The following is a 22,166-nucleotide window of genomic DNA, read 5'->3' on the forward strand; positions in this document are numbered from 1 at the left end:
GGAACCCCTAAGAAAAAGAGTAAACTGGAGACCCCCTGCTGAAGTATGGAGGAGCCCACTGCCTTTTTAGTAGATTGATCCATATTCCCAAAGACCATTTTAGCTGAAACTAGGAGAACCATGGCAATAAGCTCTCCAGAAAGGAGTGTGTAAAATAAGGCAGGAGGACCCAAAGGCTTTTTTTTTTAATTATTCAAACCCTGTTTTCTTTGTAGCTAAGACTCTCTTTTTTTATTTATTTATTTATTTATTTATTTTTAGCTGTGTTGGGTGTTCGTTTCTGTGCCAGGGCTTTCTCTAGTTGCGGTGAGCGGGGGCCACTTCTCATCTTGGTGCACGGGCGTCTCATTATCGCGGCCTCTCTTGTTGCGGAGCACAGGCTCCAGACGCGCAGGCTCAGTAATTGTGGCTCACGGGCCTAGTTGCTCCGCGGCATGTGGGATCTTCCCAGACCACGGCTCGAACCCGTGTCCCCTGCATTGGCAGGCAGATTCTCAACCACTGCGCCAGCAGGGAAGCCCCGGCTTTTTTTTTTTAAGATTTTAGCTTAGTTTTTAAAATATTTATTTATTTATTTATTTGGCTGTGCCAGATCTTAGTTGCCACATGCGGGATCCTTAGTTGCCACATGCAGACTCTTAGTTGCAGCACGCATGTGGGATCTAGTTCCCTGACCAGAGATTGAACCCAGGCCCCCTGCATTGGGAGCACAGAGTCTTAACCACTGGACCACCAGGGAAGTCCCCCAAAGGCTATTTTGAGAAAACATCGTTTAAAAAAAAGTCCCATGTTATTCAGAGAGCAAAAACTTCTTCCTAATTCCCTCTGCCTTGATCCCAGGGCACCTTTGTTTGTGACTGATAAAGAACCTTTAGATTATTGTTCTGGGGATGGGAGGAGAGAGGAAACACCTGCCTGTTCCAACAATGGCTATTACTTGGACAGGAAGTCTTTTCCAAAGGACATTGCAGACCAGCTGTGAGAACTCTCTTTACAGCCATGGAAATCAACTCCATTAGAGGCTGAATTTGGAATCCTAATAAGCAACTCTGCATGACTTTGCCTTTTCTGAAATGTTACAGATTTGGTTTTAAAGTGTTTTATGATTATTTTCTTAAAATTCTTTTAGTTATTTGAAAATATATTCATCACTTTGTCAGACTCTTTAAATTACAAAGCATACTGTATCATCTGTGTAGTATTAAAGACTCCTCCAGGGAGTTCCCTGGTTGTCTCGTGGTTAGGACTCCGTGCTTTCACTGCTGTGGCCTGGATTCAGTCCCTAGTCAGGGAACTGAGGCCCCGCAAGCTGCACGGCATGACCAAAAAATATGAAAAATAAAAAATAAAGACCCTCCTCCAAATAAGAGGAAATCATTGAGAAAAGGGTTGGTTCTTCATTTTTCCTGAAGTAATTTTGTTTTTATTGATGGTTGAGGATAAAATGGTCTTTACAAAAAGCTTCATCCACTTCTGGCTTGGATTCAGTCATTACAGATAGGCTTTTCTAAAGCATTGGTTTGATTTTTAATGACATTTTTACTTCTTTCACATTTTTACTTCTTTCAAGTGCATAAAGTGAAAAAATACTTAGGAATGAAACAAAAGAAACAAAGTAATTCCTAATAAACATATTTACAAGTTGGAAGAAGTACTGAAAATGATTGCAGAGTTCGCTACCTCCTGCACCTCGAATGTGTTTCTGTTTATTGAAGTATTACTGTTTTCAGTCATCTTTATTACTTGCTTTTGTCTCCGTGGGGCTCCTGACTGGCCTCTGTGTATCTGTCTTGCTGGGGAATAGTTCTTACCAGAGTCACTCAGCATTGATAGGCTCATGCATTTGATTTGTTTATGATCCGTTTTCCTCTCTGAAAGCTGATTTTTGTTTTTGTTTCTCTGTTAGGTGGTAGTTGATACGGCGCAGATTGAAAATAAAGAAGCCTATGCCCCGCAAATCAGTTTAGAAGGCTCCAGAATTGTGGTTCAAGTCCCATCCACATGGTAACGTGACTCTTACATTAACACAAGCCTAAGCTCTGATTGATGTTTGCACATCTTTGGAAAGATTGCATTGTTTTGGACAAACCCTACGCTAGCTCACACAACAGGTCTTACTACTTGTGCGGGTTTGTGGTCAGTGGAGGTATGTTAATGCCTGTGTCATGATTATCAGTACACGATAAGGAAGCCAAGATGTCTGAAAAATAGTCTCATTGACCAGTAATGCATCTAAAATGTTATATACTCATGGGTCATAATGAGCAATATTATCTTTTTGTGTTACTGAGTCCACAGCTTTTGAACAGAGTATATATCATTTTCTCTAAGTCACCCAGCATTTCTTGAAAGCTGAGTACAGAACATAGAATTTCTTCTCTTCTTCCATTTCTTCTCCTTCCAGCAACAACCCTGCTGATCTGGAGCTCATGTCAGTACACACCCAGTGTCACTGCAAATCTGGAGGCAGACTGAGCTGTTCTTATTTTTAGTTATTTGATTATATTTGTAAACTTATAATAAAGTATTCTTCTTAATCTATTCAAACAAAAACTCCTACAGATCAGTAAGAAATGGGCAAGGCACATGGACAGGTAAATCAGAAGAGACATGGTCAACAAAGGGATGAAGAACATGTGTAACCTCACCTACCAAAGAAAGGAAGGCAAAGTAGAAAAACAATACAATGTCATTTTGCCCATCATATTGTTGAATTGTTTTAGAATAACAGTACTAGATTTGGGCCAAGCTGTACAAAAACAGGCACAGATGTTGTTGAATAAATCACACAGCCTTTCTGGAGGGCAGTTTCATTTGTCAGACGCCTAAAATAAGGGCAATGACCTCAGCAGTTCCACCTCTAGGGATTTATCCATGTGATGTGCACACAGATTCAGCTGAAGGATCGGCATCACAGCTTTACTAGTAAACAAGAAAAATTAAGCCTATATTGGAAGACTTTTGCTATTAAAATTATGATCAGAATGAATATTTAACTATATAGAAAATGTGTAAAGCATTTAGGTAGGAAGAGATAGAGTTAGTAAGGAACAGTGGCACTATTGGTGCCCATGTGGACTAAAGTGGTAGCTGGGTAATACATTCAAATTGTATTTAAATCATTTCTTCTTGAAATGTGAGGGGGGGGTCCAGTGGAGATTCTGCCGAAAGTTTTAGAATTTGTTGATATATATCAAGTAAGGGTTAGCAGTTTACTTCATGTCCCCAAATCTCCCTTTTATGAGTTTCTTCCCCAAATTTCTAAATTTGATTATTAATATGGCATAATGCATAATGTTAATTTATATACATATCTTCATTCCTGTCAAACAGTAATTGTGTGGTTTTTTTTGTTTTGTTTTTTTTTTTTTGGCTGCACTACGCGCCTTGTGAGATCTTAGTTCCCAGGCCAGGCCCTTGGTAGTGAGAGCGTGGAGTTCTAACCACTGACTGCCAGGGAATTCCCCAAGCAGTAGATTAAAAGCTCACTTTTTTGTAAGATTTTTGTGTTCCTGAATTCTTAATTTGTTTTCTAATTCAGGTTTTTATTGAAAAATATTAAACTTAACCAGGATTCTCATGTTAAAGAAAACATTTTCAACTCTTGGATAATTCGGTGAATATAAACAGCTAGTACTAAAATGGTTAACCCTGCAGTTTACTTCCACAACTCTCCCTGTATGATTGATTTCCTTTGTAATTCATTGCACCTCCTTGAAAGACCTCATAGACTGCAATTACTTGGAGAGGCTCCCTCTGCTGGCTACTTTTGGTAAAAATGCAAAGTTTTATGTTTTTGTTTCAAGTTATAGAATATGTGCTTGTTGAGAAGAACTCAAAAAGAAGTGATAGCTTTATTCCACCTTTGGAAAAAATGAAATTATTCGCAAAACTAGTCAAGAATTTATTATATGCTTTGCTTTTAATAAAATGAAGTGTCTAGCTGCCAGATACATTTTTTTTCCCCAAAGAAAGTAAAACCTTAGATTTTTTTAACTTGTCATATTTAAGCTATTCACCCATTCTTTCTTTCAACAAATATTTACTGAGTACCTAATATGTGACAGACACTGTTCTAGGCTCTGGGAATTTAATCATGAGCAAGACAGACAGGGTCCCTGCCCCTAATAGAGCTGGCTTTGTTATGGCATGGGGTTGGGGAGGGGACAGCTAATAAGCATAGGAGTTAACTTCAAGCACTGGCAAGCGTATGAATAAGGAATAAGAGTAGAGTGACATCATCTGATAGAGATTAACAGGTAGAGATGGCAGGAGGAGGCTATTTTGGATGAGGAGGTCAGTCATGAAGGGTCTCTTTAAGGATGTGACATTTGAGAGGAGCCTGCCATGCAGAGAGCAGATGGGGAAAGCATCCCAGGCAGAAGGAACAGCAAATGCAAAGGCCTGAGGAGTGAGCTGGCATGGCTGGAATTATGCTAGGTGGTGTTGAAGACGGGGATTCATAGAAGCCAGGACTTGCAGGGTCCCTGAGGGACTTGGATTTTATCTAAGAACAGGTAGAAGGTTTTAAGCCAGTCTGGGTGATTTGTCAAAAGAATGGATTTAGTCTCTTCAGGGGGTTTTATTAATCAACTCTCAAGACTGATGAATAAAATAAAAATGCCAATTTGTTGATTTTTAGAAAGAGAAATTATTGTTATCACCAGGAACTCCTTTCTGCATGACCAAAAAATGCTCATCTAGTGGGCAAACATGTGACCAGCCAGATCACAAGTAGAAGTTGGCTTGGGAACATAGAACAAGTGTGTCCTGGTAATCAGCGATTCCAGGCTGAGAGAATCAGGTGCATGAACCTCGGCCAGGTCCACTGGCCAAGATTCTCTCCCAGGAGCCCAGGGTCTGACTGGGCACTGGCAGAGCTTGCCTTATTTTTTTTTTTTTAATAAATTCATTTATTTATTTATTTTTGTCCGCGTTGGGTCTTCGTTGCTGCGCGCGGGCTTTCTCTAGTTGCGGCGAGCAGGGGCTACTCTTCCTTGCGGTGCGCCCAGGCTTCTCATTGTGGTGACTTCTCTTGTTGTGGAGCACGGGCTCTAGAGCACAGGCTCGGTAGTTGTGGCACGCGGGCTTAGTTGCTCTGCGGCATGTGGGATCTTCCCGGACCAGGGCTCGAACCCGTGTCCCCTGCATTGGCAGGCGGACTCTTAACCACTGCACCACCAGGGAAGTCCAGAGCTTGCCTTATTGCTCGCTTTTTCCAATGTTTCTGAGGCTGGCCAGCTTACATCCTCACAGATATATTTCTTCTCAAGCCAAAGTCATGTTGGGGAGTGCTGCTGCCTCCTTAGGATGGCTTTGCAAGTGTTGATTTCACCATTTAACTCCTAGAGAGCCTAGGAACAGACAGATAGCATCTTCCTGGTTCTCCCTCTCAGAAAAGGCCTTTTGGTGGAGGTGCCCTGGGTGGGCAGTGGGGACCTGAATGGTGGGAAGCAGCTCTCAGTGGGGAACAGTCCAGGCAAAGGCAACAAGAGCAAAGGTCCTGAGATGTGGGCAAACCCAACTTATTCAGGGCGTATGAGAAGGCCTCATAGCTGAGACAAGGTGAGGAGAGGTGACAGCAAAGAGAGGTATGGCCAGAGAGTCAGGAGGGCCAGGTCACAGAGAGCTGTGGTGAGGGGTTTGGATTTTATTTCAGTCATGATAGGTTGCCACTGGAGGGTTTTGCACAGGGGATTGGTGTGTTCTGATTTGTGCTACAGGAGGCTCTGTTGCTATGTGGAGGGTGGGCCTTGGAGGGACAGGACTGGAGAAAAGGAGACCAGATGGGAGGCTGGTCCTGAGACGCAGGTGCTGGTGGTGTCTTGGAGTAGAGCAGTAACGAGAGAGGTGTTGGAAGTGCCTGGATTCAGATTGTGTCATGGAAGAGCCGGCAGGATTTGCTGATAGACTGGATGTAAGAAGTGGGGAAAACTAGCAATGACTCGTAGGTAGACAGCTGTGCTGCGTACTTACTGAGGAAGTCATAGGATTCAGAGTGGTTTTGGCGGGAGGAGAGGGATCAAGAGTTGTACTGACCAGGCTCCCTTTGAGCTGCCTGGTAGGTGTGCAGGGAGAGCCGTCAAAGGTGCATTTAGATATGTGAGGGTGGCGATCAGCAGAAAGGTCTAGACTGGCGAAGACAACTTGAGAGTCTTTATTGTAGGGATGGTCTATAAAACCACAGGACCACGTGCAGTCCTCTAAGAAGAAGGGACGAAGCCTGGAACGTGCCATGATGCAGAGGGAGGGGAAGGAGGAGCAGGACGAGACCAAGAAGGAACTGCCAGCCAGGTAGGAGGAAAATTGAGCAAGGTTGGGGTCACCAAGGCTGCAGAAGACAGTGATCCAGGAGGAAGGAGACACTGCATGATGTCGCTGAGAGATTGAGTAAAGTGGAGACAGGTAACTGACCCTTGACTTTGGCAAGATCTGAGTTGTCTGATAAAAGCTATTTTAGTGGAGTTATAGGGATGAACACCTGGTCAGAGTGTGATGAAAGGAGTATAGGAGGTAAGGAAGAGGAGGAGACTGTGATTTTGTTAAAATGGGGAGCAGAGAAGTGGGGCAGTATCTGGAGTGGATGTGGGGCTAAGAGAAGGTGGTTGGCGATACTGGTTTGTTTGCCAAAGGGAATATCACAGGAGAGAAATGGGGTGATTACTTGAGTGAGGTCCTTGGGAAAAAAGCAAGGCTGTACGGCGCATGTGGTGCTCAGGTAGAGGGTCAGCCCGTGGCAAGAGCAGGTCTTGTGCTCTGACGGCAGGGCAAGGCAGGGTGTGTGGGCACAGACACTGGTGAACTGGTGGGATTAGTGGTGAGGGTGGTTGAAATAGATCTCATCTGCTTATGTGTTTTCTCAATTAAGTGAGAGTTGACATAGCAAAGAATGGGAGATGGTAGGGATAGCAGAGCTTTGAGGAGGGGGAAGGTGAAACAGTCATCTTGGAAAGGGAAAAAATTAATTTACGGGAAAACCATGTTTATTGTTTATCTGAAGTTTGCCAGGCTGGCAGACAGATTTTTTCCCTCCACTGACCCTTGGTTTCTTACGTACAGGTGTGAAGTGCTGTAGCGGGAGGGAGGGGTGGGACGTTATGGAAAAAGTTTGTAAAGGAGTACATACTGTGCCAGAGCACAGAATCTCAGCAGGGTAGAGAGGAAAATAAGGGCCGAAGCCGATGTTGGACAGTGAGAGGGCATTAGGGCCCTTGGAAGGCAAACCCTCCACCGAACTCTTCTCTTCCTACTAAACAGACTCTAGACAGTTAGAAATCTGTGGAGACCCCAAGCCCTATTGCTTCCTCCTCCTTTTGTGGAGCAACAAGTACAAGTGTTAGCCCTGTCATCCTCTCAATGTTCTTACAATTACCAAATTTTTATTTGGTGCCAAAAGCTGTGGCCTTTTGTGTAAGGCCTGCTTGAAACCCCTTTGCGGACAAGTGCAGCCCAGACTCACGCAACCCGATTCATGCCTAGGTGCCTGAAAGAAGACCCTGCTACCATGTCCCTGCTGCAGAGAAGCCTCGATCCCGAGAAGACCCTGGGTCTGGTGGATGTGCTCTACACGGCTGTGCTGGACCTCACCCGCTGGAGGGCAGGGAGGTTGGTGTCCCCACCCAGCACTTGAATTGGTTCATGTTCAGGTCCACACCTAGGGACAGTGTGACCACTTACAGGGTCATGTGAGAGTATGTCACTGATAGTATGTTAGTAAATAAGGCAAGAAAGGAAACTATTCGGCAACTTTTTTTTGGAATAATTTCAAACTTACAGAAAAGTTGCAAGAATAGTACAAAGAATTGCCCTTTACCCAGATTCCCCAGTGTTAACATTTTTGCCTTCATTTGTTTTATCATTTCAGAGTTAAGTACATCAAGAGGATTTTAACCGAACTCACATTCTCCTTATGAACTAAGAGCAGAAAAATATTTAGAAAATTTACTTATATCTTGCATGACATTTATTTGTATCTGAAAGTAGCTGACAGTTGCAAGATTATCTCTTTGTGAATTAACTTTAGAACCAGTAGAGACCTTAAACATCTAGCCGTGGGCCCTCCCCATGTCTTCATTCATGAGCCCAGATCAGTGAGGTGACTTATCCAGGGGCACACCAGCCATGACCTGCCCAGCTCCTACCCATGCCCTTTCTATCTCTAGGGCTTTCTTTCAGTACTGGAAAAAAGTACTTGGAAGACTTCGGAAGTAACAACCATCTGTTCTTGGCACTGTCTATGAATACTTCCAAGGACAACAGTGCTGCATAGTGTCCCTGGGTCCTGCCCACTCGCCCCTCTCTGCTGTGTGGATTTGTCCGTTGACCCTCTGCTGGATCTGCCAGGCTCCCAGTCCCCATCATCCAGGCACAGAGCTGGCCTCTGCCATTTGCGTATCCCACTCTAGCCGTGTTTTTTGCTCTCCTGTGTTGCGGTCAGAGGGTTTCACTTAAAATCCTCAGGCCAGAAATCTAATGTAGTTTTCACAGCCCTGCGTTAGACATGGTAGATTTTTTATAATAAATATAGATAGTAAGTGCTTAAATTATGTACTCTTAAAACTCTTGGGTGTTTATTTATCTATAAAATAAATGAACCTGATACCAAACAAAGAGGTCTTTTTATTCTTAAAGTCTTTCTTAAATACCAAAGAGATCCATTTCATTGTCCAATTTGTGTATTTGTCCTTTTTTTTTAATGCATTTCTCTTTAAATAGGGAACAAGCTTTACCCTGCATACAAATCCAGCTTCAAAGGGAGATCTGTGATTTTGGAAATCAGGCTGACTTGCCTTCTGGGAATGGAAACAAATCTTCAGGTGGCCTGCAGAAGACCTTCTCCAAACTGACATCCCGGTTCACCAAGAAAGCTTCATGTACCAGCTCTAGCAGCAGCACAAATTATTCCATTCCAAATACCCCTTCCAAAAATATCTTCATAGCTGGGTGTTCAGAAGAGAAGGCCAAAATGCCCAGTAATATTGATTCAAGATTACAAAGCATTTTGAACATTGGTAATTTCCCTAGGACTGCAGACCCTTCACAGTCAGCTCAGAATTCCAGTAATCAGATGGCCAATGGTTTTCTCATGGAGAGGCATGACAACTTCCTGCAAGGGGATGATGGCAAGGACGAGAAGGGTATGAACTTACCAACCGATCAGGAAATGCAGGAGGTGATAGATTTTCTCTCGGGTTTTAACATGGGCCAGTCACATCAGGGCTCCCCACTGGTGACAAGGCGTAATTCTGCTGCCACAGCCATGGTGACTGAGCAGAAGGCAGGAGCTATGCAGCCACAGCAGCCGTCACTGCCAGTGCCCCCTCCACCGCGGCCTCCCCAGGCTAGGGCACACACACCTCTGACACCCCAGCCGGGCCTGGCACCTCAGCAGCAGTCCCCAAAGCAACAACAACCCCAGGTCCAGTACTACCAACACCTGCTCCAACCCGTTGGACCGCAGCAGCCCCTGCCCCAGCATCGGGCTCCTGGGAAATGGGTACACGGCTCATCCCAGCAGCCAACACAGCCCATTGCAGCTGGTCTGTCTCCCCTTGGCCAGTGGCCTGGCATAACTGATCTCAGTTCTGACTTGTACAGCTTGGGTCTGGTGAGCAGTTATATGGATAATATGATGTCGGAGGTTTTGGGACAGAAGCCACAGGGACCTAGAAATAACACCTGGCCAAACCGTGACCAAAGCGATGGAGTCTTTGGGATGTTGGGAGAGATTCTGCCTTTTGATCCTGCAGGTATGTGAGCCCCCCACCTCCCCACCTTGGGGTTTTAACTTAAAATATTATCACCAAAGACTTCATAGGGCCCATCTACCACATCCTTACTTATATGAGGCAGTGACTTAATCCCCCTCTAAAGACCCTTTCTCACTGTCTGATGGCAAGTACTGGGCAGTTCCAGCAAAGGTAGGAAGCAGTGGTTAGAATGAGTCTGATAAGGTAAGTGGAACTAATTTTCTCACTTTATAGAGGGCAGAATTGAGGCTAAGAGAACTTGAATGGCTCAAAGTCCCATAGTTCAAGAGGGCTCCAATCTGGGCCCTCCCATTCATGGGAGCTAAAATGGCTGGCCCTTCGTGGGCTGCTTTTTTCCTGATTACATAACCTGTTCTGTGATTCTTTTTTGCCTAAACTCTAGAACCAGTGAAAGGTAGTAAGGCACCCTCCTGCCTTCATAGAATATGGCTTTTCCTGGCCTAGACAGTGTGAAGATTCACCAGAGTTATCTTAGGAAATTAGAAAAAGAATTTAGAAACAAAACAAAAATAAACTAGGAAGAGGAATTAAGGATAAAAGTTGTTGTACACCTGAAACTAACATAATATTGTAAATCAAACTATACTTCAATTTAAAAAAAAGGATAAAAGCCAAAGCTAATTAAATTTAAAAGAAAAATATAATAGACATTGTAAATAAATCTAAAAGAAGGGTCTTTAGAAGACCAATAAAATAGAGAAACCAATTTATTATAATGCTGATTAAGAGAGAGCAAAGAGAAACAAGATTAGGAAAGAGAAAGGAGACATAACTACAGGTATAGGAGAGATTAAAAGAACTTTAAGACATTACCACATATGACGTGATGACAACATATATGAAAACTGAATGGAAAATGGATTTTTTCCTAATAAAACATACATTACCAAAATTGCACCAGGAAGTGGAAAACCTGCCCAGTTCTATTCCAGGAGAAGAGATTGGAAAGGGAGTTATGAAGCCAACATGATTTTACCATAAAAACTTTTTATGAGTGTAGATAGATGCAAGAAAATCTAGCAGTGTATCAAAGGAGTTATATGTGGTTTACTTCATCAGTGTAAGGTAGGTCAGTATAAGGAACTCTGCTCCTGTACAGTAATCTGTCATTTCAACCAATATGAGAAAAACTCATACAGCAATAGATGCTATAAAGACATTTGGTAAAAGACACCAGCAATTCTTAAGTAAACCCCTCGAAGTAAAACATAAATAGAAGGAAATGTCTTGAATATGAAAGACTTATCTACCAAAAACCAGTAGCAAGTAGTACTTTGTATAGTGAAACAAAAGCATTCCAGTTCAAATCAAGACCCAGACAGGAAAAAAAAAAAAAAAAAGACCCAGACAGGGTGGCAATTGCTACTACCAATAGCATGTAACTTTGTCTTGAACTTTCTGGCAAATGTAGCAAGACAAAAACAAAGGAGATAAGTGGCATAAGCTTTAGAAAAGAATAGATTAAAAAGCACATCTCTGGGCTTCCCTGGTGGCGCAGTGGTTGAGAATCTGCCTGCTAATGCAGGGGACACGGGTTCGAGCCCTGGTCTGGGAAAATTCCACATGCCGCGGAGCAACTAGGCCCGTGAGCCACAACTACTGAGCCTGCGTGTCTGGAGCCTGTGCTCCGCAACAAGAGAGGCCGCGATAGTGAGAGGCCCGCGCACCTCGATGAAGAGTGGCCCCCGCTTGCTGCAACTAGAGAAAGCCCTCACACAGAAACGAAGACCCAACATAGCAATCAATCAATCAATCAATCAATTAATCAATAAATCTTTAAAAAAAAAAAATGGCACATCTCTTTGCTGGAAATAGAATTTAAAAAAACAAGACTCCTCAATAAAAAATTTCCAGAATTAGTAAGTGAGTCTGGTAAGGTGGGTAGATGCAAGGTAAATATATAGAAATCGATTACTTTTTTTCTCTAATTTAGCAAATGGTAAATGGAAGTGGAAAATATATTTCATTCACAAGGGCTGTGAAATACTGTAAGTAAATGTAGCACATATTTATATAAATAACCACCAGAAGAGGAGATTCCCTACTAAATGAACCCAGCATTAACTACTAAAGGAAAGAAATGTTTTCGTATGTCTTCTCAGAATCCCTCATGCTGCTCCTCACGCTCTCTTGTTCTTGCTCTCCTTGGGTGGGTGGATGTGGGGAACCCCTGGGAATGTGGGGAAGGGCAAACAGTTCCACCCTGCTAAGGAAGAGCAAACCCACCTGCCTACCACCAGCTGGGTGGGTGTGGCACATTTTCTCAATTGCTGATAAACAGTGTGTACATTTTTGACAGTCCTATAATTAAATCCAGAGTATAAATGGTGTTTGGCAGAATTTTATCATCTTTGATCTCTATTGAGGCCTGAACAGCCTTTATGTCTTTAGCCTAGGAATCCTACTGGCTTTTCCTTCTGGATGTTCCTTTCTGATCTTCAAGTCCTTAATGTAGCTTCCTGCAGATGCCACCCCAAGGGCATAAGATCTACATAGCCCCTTTTGCAAATTAAGAAAGGGCATTCTGGATGGATGAATTACAGAAGGCACCCTCTCAGGCAGGGGCAGCTAGAACAGAGTGCCCCTTTTGGACAGGCACACACAGCCCCTGCTCTACCCGGTGTGGGCATCTTTGTGCAGTGCACACATGGCAGCTCCCTGAGAGAAAAAGCTAAGAGTGGGATTGAGCCCTAGTGTCTTTCCCAACTTGAAACTAAAAAGTATACACTGCTGAGTCATATTCAGTTTGTGACCTATAGATGTTTTCCTACCGTATCTTTTTGTTTGACTTTCTCTGAATTTCTCCTATGCTGTTTTTCCTCCTACTTGTACTGCCCTGCACATCCTTACTCAGTTCTGTCCAATACGTTTCCATCTACCTCTTAATGCGTTTTTAAATTTTATCTTATTCGTTACCACTCTTATTATCTTCAAACTGAATTAGCAGGTCTGCCTTCAATATCCAGGAAAATATTGGATCAGAGTTGAGCCCAAGGGGGAAGGGCAGATATTCTCTATCTGACCCTGATGCTTTTATAGCTTTCAGGTTATTTCTTGGCTGAAGTCTTCATCTGATTTTCTTAGTTGTTAAGTATGTAGCACCACACACTGGAAAGTTTTTTGTTTTTTGTTTTTTATTGATGTGGACCATTTTTAAAGTCTTGACTGAATTTGTTACAATATTGCTTCTGTTTTATGTTTTGGTTTTTTGGCCCCAAGGCATGTGGGATCTTAGCTCCCTGACCAGGGATTGAACCCGCACCCCCTGCATTGGAAGGCGAAGTCTTAACCACTGGACTGCCAGGGAAGTCCCTGGGAGGTTTTAAAGTAACTAGCATTTGTCTTTAAAATTTAGTCATGGCTAAAGCAAACCTTTCTGTTCTCTCTGTTTTGTCTTTGTGCACATTCAGCCTGCCCCAGTCCTAGGCATACCCCTTCCTGACAGTCCCTATGCACACACCATACCCCATCTTCAGACCCATGTACTGAAATCCCCATCTCACCGCAGCAGGCTGCAGGGCAAATCCTGCAGCCCTCTCTGGGCCACAAGCCTGGTAGCCCCTCACCACTTTTCACTGTGTGTGTCACCAAGACATCCTCAGAAGGTAGGGAAGAAAACAAGAGACCAATTTGGCCCCAAATCTTGTTTATCCCTTTGTCTTAACACAGTGGGTTCAGACCCCGAGTTTGCACGCTATGTGGCAGGAGTGAGCCAAGCAATACAGCAGAAGCGGCAAGTCCAACACGGTCGCCGCCCCGGCAACCCCCGGGGCCATTGGCCACCCATGGATGATGCCCATCGGACCTGGCCTTTCCCAGAGTTCTTTGCAGAAGGGTGAGTGCTGGATGTGGGAGGGAAGCTGAGTTTGGGACCTGGGTGTTCCCCATGGGGCCTTTGTGCACCCTTATCAGGCAGTTCATTTCTAGGCCCCCACGTGAGAGAGTGGCACATGGTCAAATCCTCAGGGGGTCAGAGTTTTGTGACTGACTGTAGGATGCCAAGTGGCATGTTGTGTCCCTGTGAACACACCATTGGTATAAATTGGTGATTTTTGAGACAGGCTCTTCTGCTCTAGACAAGGATCTTATTTGGTGGTGTTTGTGAAGTAACTGCATGTTTAACACGGTCTTTAGCTGAAATGAGCATGGCTATGAAACCTGTATCATTTATGGAATGTGATCCTTGTAGCCTACAAAAAGCAAAGGTTTTCAGTTCAGTGTATTGAGAGAACTGTGGATTTTCATGATAAAGACGTCAGAGGACTGATTTTTTTTACAGTTCTTATTGCTACCTGGTTAATAACTCTGCACAGCTAAAGACCATCTCAGCTTTTTGTTTGGTCTAAAATGAATTTCGTCTATAAACCACAGGCTTCTGAGGAGTTTTTAGAGGAAGGAGAGAGACAAGAGACCACTCTTGGGTTGTGAGATGAGTGCAGGGAAAAGACTGTTGTTTTAGGGCTGGGGCGGGGGTGGGGGCTGGCCTCGGGCTGTCCAGCCGGTGTCCAGGCTGGCTTCAGGAAGCCCAGGACCAGCTTCTCTCTTTGGCTTTCAGGGATGGCCTGCACAGCGGCTGGTCGGGTGCTCAGGGAGACTCGGCCAGCTCGAGTGACGAGACATCCTCCGCCAATGGGGACAGCTTGTTCTCCATGTTTTCAGGGCCTGACCTCGTTGCTGCTGTCAAGCAGAGAAGGTATGAAGAAAATTTTAAACCAAAGGACAGAGGGGTCTGTAAATGTGAACCACAGCTATTCCTCTACAAAGTTCAGTAGCCCCATCGCTCCCAGTCAGCCGTGTGTGAAAGAGGCAGAGGGCCTCTTCCAGTACTGTCTTGCTGAAGCTTGTGTGGTGACTTAAAGTTGGGTTGAGTTTTTGCTGGTAGAACAGCCTCATGCAAGTGGTAGCCCAAAATACCAGTATGACAGGCAAGGGAGTATTGTGGAGAACAAGGTCTGCTGATGCTGGTCTGTGCCTTACAGGAGGCAGCCCTTTCCGTGGGAGGAGCAGGACCAGGACAACCAAGTTCTAACCTAGGGCTCTCCAACAGGCTTTGCAACTCCAAACATGGGCCTGGCCCTCTCTGACCCTCTATTTCTTTGTCAAAGGTGGAACTGGATAAAATGACCCCCGAATGGTATTTCAAAGTTGAAAAAAATAGATACATAGTATATTCAGATCTGAAGTTTTCAAAAGTAGTCACAAAAATTAAAATGGGCCCTGAAATAAGAGAAGAATTTGTTTAGAAAGAAATGCAGAGACTGTTGTGGGTGTGAGGAAGCAGAGGCCCAGAGGTGGCGGTCTAAAGGACATGGGCAGGAATAGAGAGCATGCACGGTCGCCAGGGCATCAGAAGTCATGCTGTGGAGGGGACAGGGAGTCCACGTAGCATGGCCCTCGTGTCACAGGGTCAGGCTTCATTGGATAAGCAATGGGGAGCAGGTAGATAAAGACAGAAGGGTACCTGAGTCACACAGAGTAGGATGCATAGAGCAGTTACGGTGGTGATGACAGTGATTGCTGATACAAGCTAGGGTGCATTCTTTGTGCCAGGCCCTGGGCTAAGCGTTCATGTACATTTTCTCACTTAATTCTCACAAACACTGTATTTGTTTGCCAGGGCAACCATATCAAAGAACCGCAGACTGGGGACTTAACGACAAGAATTTATTTTCTCGTAGTTCTGGAGGCTAGAAGTCTTGAGATCAAGGTGTCAGCAGGGTTGATTTCTTCTGAGGCCTCTCTCCTTTGCTTGCAGATGGCCGTCTTTTCCCTGTATCTTCACATGGTCTTCCCTCTGTGTCGTCTGTGTCCTAATCATATTGGGTTGGAGCTCACCCTAATGACTTCATTTTAACTTAATTAGTTGTTTAAACAACTTATCTCTAAATACAGTCACATTCTGAGGTACTGGAAGTTAGGGCTTTAGCATTTGAATTTGGGCGGGGGAGGGACACCTTCATTTACTCAGTAGCACCCATCATGTACCAGGCACTGGTGATACAGCAGCAAACAAATCAAAGTCCCCTTCCTCATGAAATTGATATTCTGTTGAAGGAAGGCCGATAAAAAAATCCCAAATATGTCAGTTTGGATTAGGTGCTATGAAGAAAAATAAAGTAGGGTATGAGGGCAGAGAATAAGGGGAAAGGTGGATTTTCTGTGTTCTGAATGGCAGTCAGGGAGGCCTCTGATGAGCAGAAAGCTGAACAAAATGATAGAGCAACTGGTGAGAAATTGGCAGTGGGGTATGTGAGAGAAGAATCAAGGGTGAGACGCAAGTTTTTGGCCTGAGCATCTGTGTGAAAGGGGGTGCCATGGACTGAGACACGGAGGACTGTAGGAAGAGCAGGACTGAGCCTTGGAAAGATCTGACGACTTCTGTTTTAGGCACAGGAAATCAGAGAGACTGACTAGACGTCTAGAAAGGCACTTGTAGCACCACCTCTGCAGAGGCTGCTGTCTGCACGTAGGAGCGCTGATAGACTGATTTACTTGGCTCTCTGCCTGCTATGCCTGCCTTTTCCATTCAACATAATAACAGAAATTTTTTCATGTTAGTAGTAAAATTAACAGCCTTTTGTTTTTGTCACCTATCCCCAGTGCACGGTAAACAGTCTGTATGTGTTGAATAAATTAACAAAAGGCTGGAGCTGGTGGACTCAGCAGCTGAAACAGCCAGTGCCAGTCTTCATGCCCGCCACCTCTGCCCCAGCCCAGCCCTGTGACGGGCTGCTGAGTGCACCACTCCATGGTGACCCACCTTAGTCCCCTGCATGCAGTGGCCCCAAGGCCTCCCCACCTAGAACCAGTGCCTGAAGACACCTGAGCCAAGTGACTAGGGTGTCCCCTGGAGAGAAGCTGGACGGGAAGCCAGGTGACCACTGCACTGAGCTCTTGGTTCTTTCAGGAAGCACAGCAGTGGAGAGCAGGAGACCAGCACGCTGCCCTCACCGCCTCTTCTTACCACAGTGGAGGACGTGAACCAGGTATTGTGGGCGCTGCTCTCTCCACAGAGGGCTGGCTTTATGGGTACAGACCATGAGTAAGGGTCCAAAGCTTAAGTTTTAAGAGGGCCTCAAAGCAATGAGAGGTTCTTTGTGGTTCAGTGAGAGGTTCTTTGTGGTGAACAACTTTCTTCCTGTGATTTTTGTCTAAATGATTAGCCATCTCAGCTGACTCAGAGCCACATGTAGAGGAAGCTCCGGGGCTGTGCTGTCTAACATGATAGCCATTAGCTACATGTGGCTACTTAAATTTAAATTACTTAAAGAAAGATGGAGTTCTTCAGTTGCACTGGCCATGTGCGGTAAGCAGCTACTGTACTGGATGGCGCAGACAGAGAACATTTCTGTCTGAAATGTTGCGAGTTCTGTTAGACGTGCTGCTCCAGAACTGTGGGGAAGGCTGGGGCTCTCACCCTGTTTCCTCAGTGGGAATAAGGACCAGAGATCTGGGGAGGTGGGAAAAGATGATCAATTGCCAGAAATGCCACTAAGAACCCTCTTCTGTCTCTCAGGATAACAAAACCAAAACGTGGCCACCCAAAGCCCCCTGGCAACACCCTTCCCCGCTGCCCAGCACCCTGCCTGGCCCAAGTGCACCACTCTATGCAGTCGCCAGCCCTGGCAGCCAGTGGAATGACACCATGCAGATGCTGCAGTCCCCAGTGTGGGCCGCCACCAGCGACTGCAGCGCCGCCTCCTTCACCTACGTGCAGACCCCGCCGCAGCCCGCACCCCCACCAGCACACAAGGCAGCGCCCAAGGGCTTCAAGGCCTTCCCCGGGAAGGCTGAGCGCAGGCCGGCCTACTTGCCCCAGTACTGACCCAGGACAAGCCTGCCTGCCTGCTCAGAGCTGTTGGGGCCAGTGTCCCCACCCCAGGGCTGACTAGCTGGCACCAGCCCCCCAGAGGACCAGTGCACCCCTGTCCCAGGCAGGGATCCTTGGGGATGGGGGTGGTTGGCAACTCCAAGCCTTTAAGGCCTGGCTTCTCCAAAGTTTGGAGGCATCAGACGCCTGGAGGGCCAGCTGAAGATGGAGTTTTCTGACCCTCCTCAGGGAGATGCTGGGGGGTCTTCGAGTTTAATAAGCACCTCTGGTGATTCTGATGCAGGTGGGCCACAGGCCACACTTTGAGAAACACAGCTCTCTTAAGTTTGTAGTCCCACTGTGTGTGTTGGGAAGGCATCAGGCCTGAAGGCTGAGAGCAAAACTGACCATTCTTCTGAAACCCTCCCCTTCCCCCTCCTTAACACATCGAGTGATGACCACACACCAATCACTGTATTTTATAGCTATTTTTCATATAGGTTTTTAGTTAAAACATCTCCTGCCTAAAATGCATTGAATATTTTAAGATAACAAATAGAGTGGCTGGAGGTTTGTTCAACACTATCTTTATTTAAGCTTATACGAACTGGGCAAAGTATAGAATATTTGTGATCAGAAGCAATCACCTGGGTTTTCTGTAGGTGGACAGCCCCTTGCCACCTCACAGCAGCACCCAGGGGTGCAGCCTCTACCGGATTTACAAAAGCAGGATCATAAAGCATGTTGGAGGCACAGCCCTGATGGTGCGTGGAGATGAGCCAGCTGGTTGCTGTCCGGTGCGGGATGAAGCTACGCCTTCGGCCCTCAGGTCCTTCCACACGTGGCCAGAGGCTTCGACACAGTCTCAAAACGTGAAGGTGTGGTCAGGGGCTGCAGAGAGACACTTGAAATTGCAGTAACATTGTGAGCTGGCTCAAGACAAACCAATTAGGATGTAGATAGGAATTAATTTAAAAGTTTTTTCTTTAAAAAAAAAAAAAAAAACCTCATTTTCAGTTAACGTGCTATTAAATAGATACCATCCTGTGGATTTAGGGATATTTTTCCAGCCAGAATGGATCCAGAAGAATTGAATGGTGCTTAAATTGAGAAATAATAAATATCTATATAGACTAGGCATACCCCACTGTATATTAATTGAAGTTACAGAAGTTCTTTATATAAAACTTATTTAAATTTTTCATATTTCATCTTTGAAAAAGTCTAATTGAGAAAAATCCATAATATTTTCTGGTATGAAAGTTTGACAGTATTAATATTTTTTTTATATTTTCTTAAATCATTAAACCATTTTAATATATGTTAACTACTAATAAATGGTTTATTCTTTCTAACTCCATATAAGCTTTTCCAGCAAAGATTGTAATAACACAGTTATGTTCTCATTTTTCTATGGATATAAGTAAATTTATATTTAAAAATACCAAAAAGAATATATATATATATATGTACGTATACACACTAATTATAGAGGACGCTTAGGGTGTCTGAGCCCAGCCATCTGAATTTTTAGTACTGTGTTGCCAGGCTGTTTCCAGGCCTCGGGTGTTGTCTTTTGTGCTGCGTGCGGATCCCACTGCTACCTGTACTCATGATCCTTTCACTGTGGGTTCTGAACAGTCACCTCACCATGTTTACAGAGAACTATTTTGTACATAGACTTTTCAGGCACGTGCTTTGCGCCAACCCTGCGTGGCTCTTGTCTGTGTTAGCTGTCACAGTGTGTGCACTAATCTCTGTTGAAGTTGTCCGTGGCTGTTTTACTTGTAAGGTATTCTATTTCCTTCAGTAATGTGTCTACAGTACCCTGTGTTTCAAGTTCTGTTATACTGAAGAACTCTTGTTTTAATAGTGCCTCCCCAAAGACCTCATCCTGGACAGAGGTCAGTCCTTGATGCTCCAGCGCAGGTGACATCAACATTGCTAATTGTCACTTTCCAATCTGTTTTTCTCAAGTAAGGAAGACATTTTGTGATTGCATCTCCATGGGCTATGAGACTGTGTGAAGCTGTTCGTGTGGTCTCCTTGTAGGTGCTGTGTTCTCAGCACCGCCTTGCTCTGAACACTGGTAATTCCAGGTGCTGCGCTCGGCAGAGGGGTCTCGCCAAAGCGCATGTGTGTGCATGTGTGAGTGTGTGTGTCCTTTGTGTGGCCGGGCGTGGCTGCGTTGCTCATGTGACTAGTTACAACGCTTCCAAACTGGAACTCTACATTTTGTATCTTACTTTTAAAGCTCCTATAAGTAAAATAACTATTGGCTTTATTAAAATATACATTTAATGATTTTTGTATCTCTGTTGAAAATGAACTGCAGCAGATACCATGTCAGCAGCCCTGTCTGGTTCATTACTTTGAAAAGCTGCACCCGAGTAGGTTTAGGTCGGCCTGTCCTCTGAGTCTGAGCCCTTGCAAGGGTTAATACCACTGGGGGTATTAGGATGAGCTGGGGTGGGTGGGCAGAAAGCAGGACAACCTACCACACCTCTCCTGTTAGCTTCCCGAAGGCCAAAGCTGAAAGAGGCCTCTGTGTGGACAGAGCCAATGTCGTGGTGAAGGAGGTCACCTGGAAGGATGCAGACTCTCTCCTTCGGTTGTGATCTGCCAACACACACATTCCACCAAACACGGGCGCTTGTGAGCTGCCCAGCCAGCCTTTCCAAGGAGCAGATGCAGGGATGAGGTCTCCCCCAGTTCTGCCAGGGACCCACTGTGTGGCAGACAGACCCTACCTCACAGGGGCAAGAAGGACTAGCCTCACTGAATGATGCCATCCTGCTAATGGAGAAGGAAAGATGGCAAAATGGGAACCACAAAAGGCGGGTGGGTTACAGGGGAATTTCAGTTCATTTTCATTTACAGCAAGACAGCATTTGATTGAAACTTTTTTCATGAACTTAGGATAATGGAGTAAGTGAGCGTTAATATATAACCTACCCGTACGAGTACCACTCAGGCTTCTTTCTGCTGAGATGCCTAAAAGCTGAGCATGAGGACTTAGTCCTAGAGCCTTCTAAGTGCACCTCAGGACAAGGCTGCTTAGGAACAGCCATGTGGCATGGGTATGCTAAGGAAGACACTGGAAGTTCATATTAAAATGCTAGACAGAAAAACACATTTTATTCAAACGTGTTCCTATTGAACACTAGTACCTGGTGCTGCTCCCTGACTTCTGATTCACAACAGTGGTGGAGACAGGAGTCCTGTAGCCTCAGCTCCATGCCAGGTGGGTGGGGATGGAAGCAGGACAGATGTTCACCGGAGCCCCAAGAAGGTCCTTGGAGGCTTTGGCTCAGCCGAGAAATGGAGGATGACACACAGGTAGGTGAGGTCCTTGTGAGGACGGTGCCCCTCCTTTTCCACCTGGGGGATGCTGGGAGAGTGGGGCATCCAGCTCTAGGAGCGTAGCTGAAACACTGCATTCCAACCATGGTGCTGTGAAAGGACGTTCCTCTGTGCTCTGTGTGACCCCTCTTGTGATCTGCTTCCTGATCTGGAGACAGCTCCTCAATTACCAAAAAGCCATGTATGTGGACAACATGACTGTCAGGCTCCCAACCATATGTGCATGGGAGTCTGAGGAACCTCCAGGGACAGGCTCCTGGAAGTAACACAAATAGCTGCCTTATGATTCCACAGGGGTCTGCTGGCTGGGCACAGGCCTCTGCTTGTCTGTGAGGGGGACTGGATGTGGCTTATACAGGGACTGAGTTAGGGATGTGGACCTAGGTGAGGAGGAAGGATTGCTTCAGGAGTGTCATTCATTTCAACATTTACTATTGTCACCTAGGGGCAAGGCCCTTGCTAGGATGGGAGCCAGGGCTGCATAGAAGATGCAGTCTGTGACCGTAAAACTCAGTCTTTTAGGGAAGACAACCCCCTCTTTCCCAATCTTGGTAAGAGGTGCCACTATTCATCCACCCAGCGCTCAGGCAGAAATCCTAGAAGACATTCTTGATGATCTTTACTCTCATTCACTTAAGCAGCAAGTCCTACAAGTGCATCTGCAAGCACATTTAAATACCACCACGTTCTTACATCTCCATTGCCATCAACCTGGTCCTCCCCTAGCTCCTGCCTTTCCTTCTCAGGCCCCAGGGTGTCCCATACACCCCTGCTACTTCAAGGAAGCCTCATACCCTCACACCCCCACCCAGTGCCCACCTGCCTGGGCCTCTCCAGTTCTGTTGGGCCAGAGCCCAGCCTCCACCCAGCTTTGTTTTTCACTACAGCACTTACCACTCCGCTGGAATGTGTGTTGGTATGTGTCTCTCTCACCTGAACCAAGCCCTCAGTAGAGCAAGGAGCGAGTCTCGTTCCTGGCGACATGTGCAGGGTGCAGAACAGCTCGAAGCAACTCAAGACAAGCCAGACGAAACGAGGTGTTGCTAAGGCCAGAGGCAAATTCTAATACAGCGCAAAAAATAGAACTAGACTTAAAATAAATCGGTTCTTACGTCGGGCTGAAAGAATACACTATGACCAGTGTTTGTACTAGAGCTGCAAGGAGGGACTGACGCTAGGAGCTGCGGGTAGGGCTCTGTAGCTCAACGAAGTACAGAGTTTTC

The 22,166-nt window shown here is 45.3% G+C and overlaps 1 protein-coding gene and 1 long non-coding RNA gene across 2 annotated transcripts in view; one reads left to right on the forward strand and one right to left on the reverse strand.

The window, feature by feature from the left end:
- Nucleotides 1-18,848, forward strand: part of GARRE1 (granule associated Rac and RHOG effector 1) — a 49,616-nt gene extending 30,768 nt beyond the window's left edge. Inside the window, exons 7-13 of the mRNA XM_061173353.1 lie at nt 1,907-2,004; nt 7,480-7,605; nt 8,716-9,749; nt 13,440-13,605; nt 14,326-14,463; nt 16,678-16,756; nt 17,287-18,848. Of these exons, the coding sequence (XP_061029336.1) occupies nt 1,907-2,004; nt 7,480-7,605; nt 8,716-9,749; nt 13,440-13,605; nt 14,326-14,463; nt 16,678-16,756; nt 17,287-17,595 (1,950 nt within the window). The 3' untranslated portion in view covers nt 17,596-18,848. The remainder of the gene's footprint in view (nt 1-1,906; nt 2,005-7,479; nt 7,606-8,715; nt 9,750-13,439; nt 13,606-14,325; nt 14,464-16,677; nt 16,757-17,286) is intronic.
- LOC133078341 (uncharacterized) lies at nt 18,183-21,967 on the reverse strand. The gene is made up of 3 exons (XR_009697861.1): nt 21,877-21,967; nt 20,751-20,971; nt 18,183-18,471 (listed from the first exon to the last, which is right to left on the reverse strand). It is a non-coding gene; the product is annotated as an uncharacterized LOC133078341 (long non-coding RNA).
- Nucleotides 21,968-22,166: the final 199 nt, after the last annotated feature.

This window comes from Eubalaena glacialis, chromosome 18, assembly GCF_028564815.1.
Source record: "Eubalaena glacialis isolate mEubGla1 chromosome 18, mEubGla1.1.hap2.+ XY, whole genome shotgun sequence".
Lineage (NCBI taxonomy): Eukaryota > Metazoa > Chordata > Mammalia > Artiodactyla > Balaenidae > Eubalaena > Eubalaena glacialis.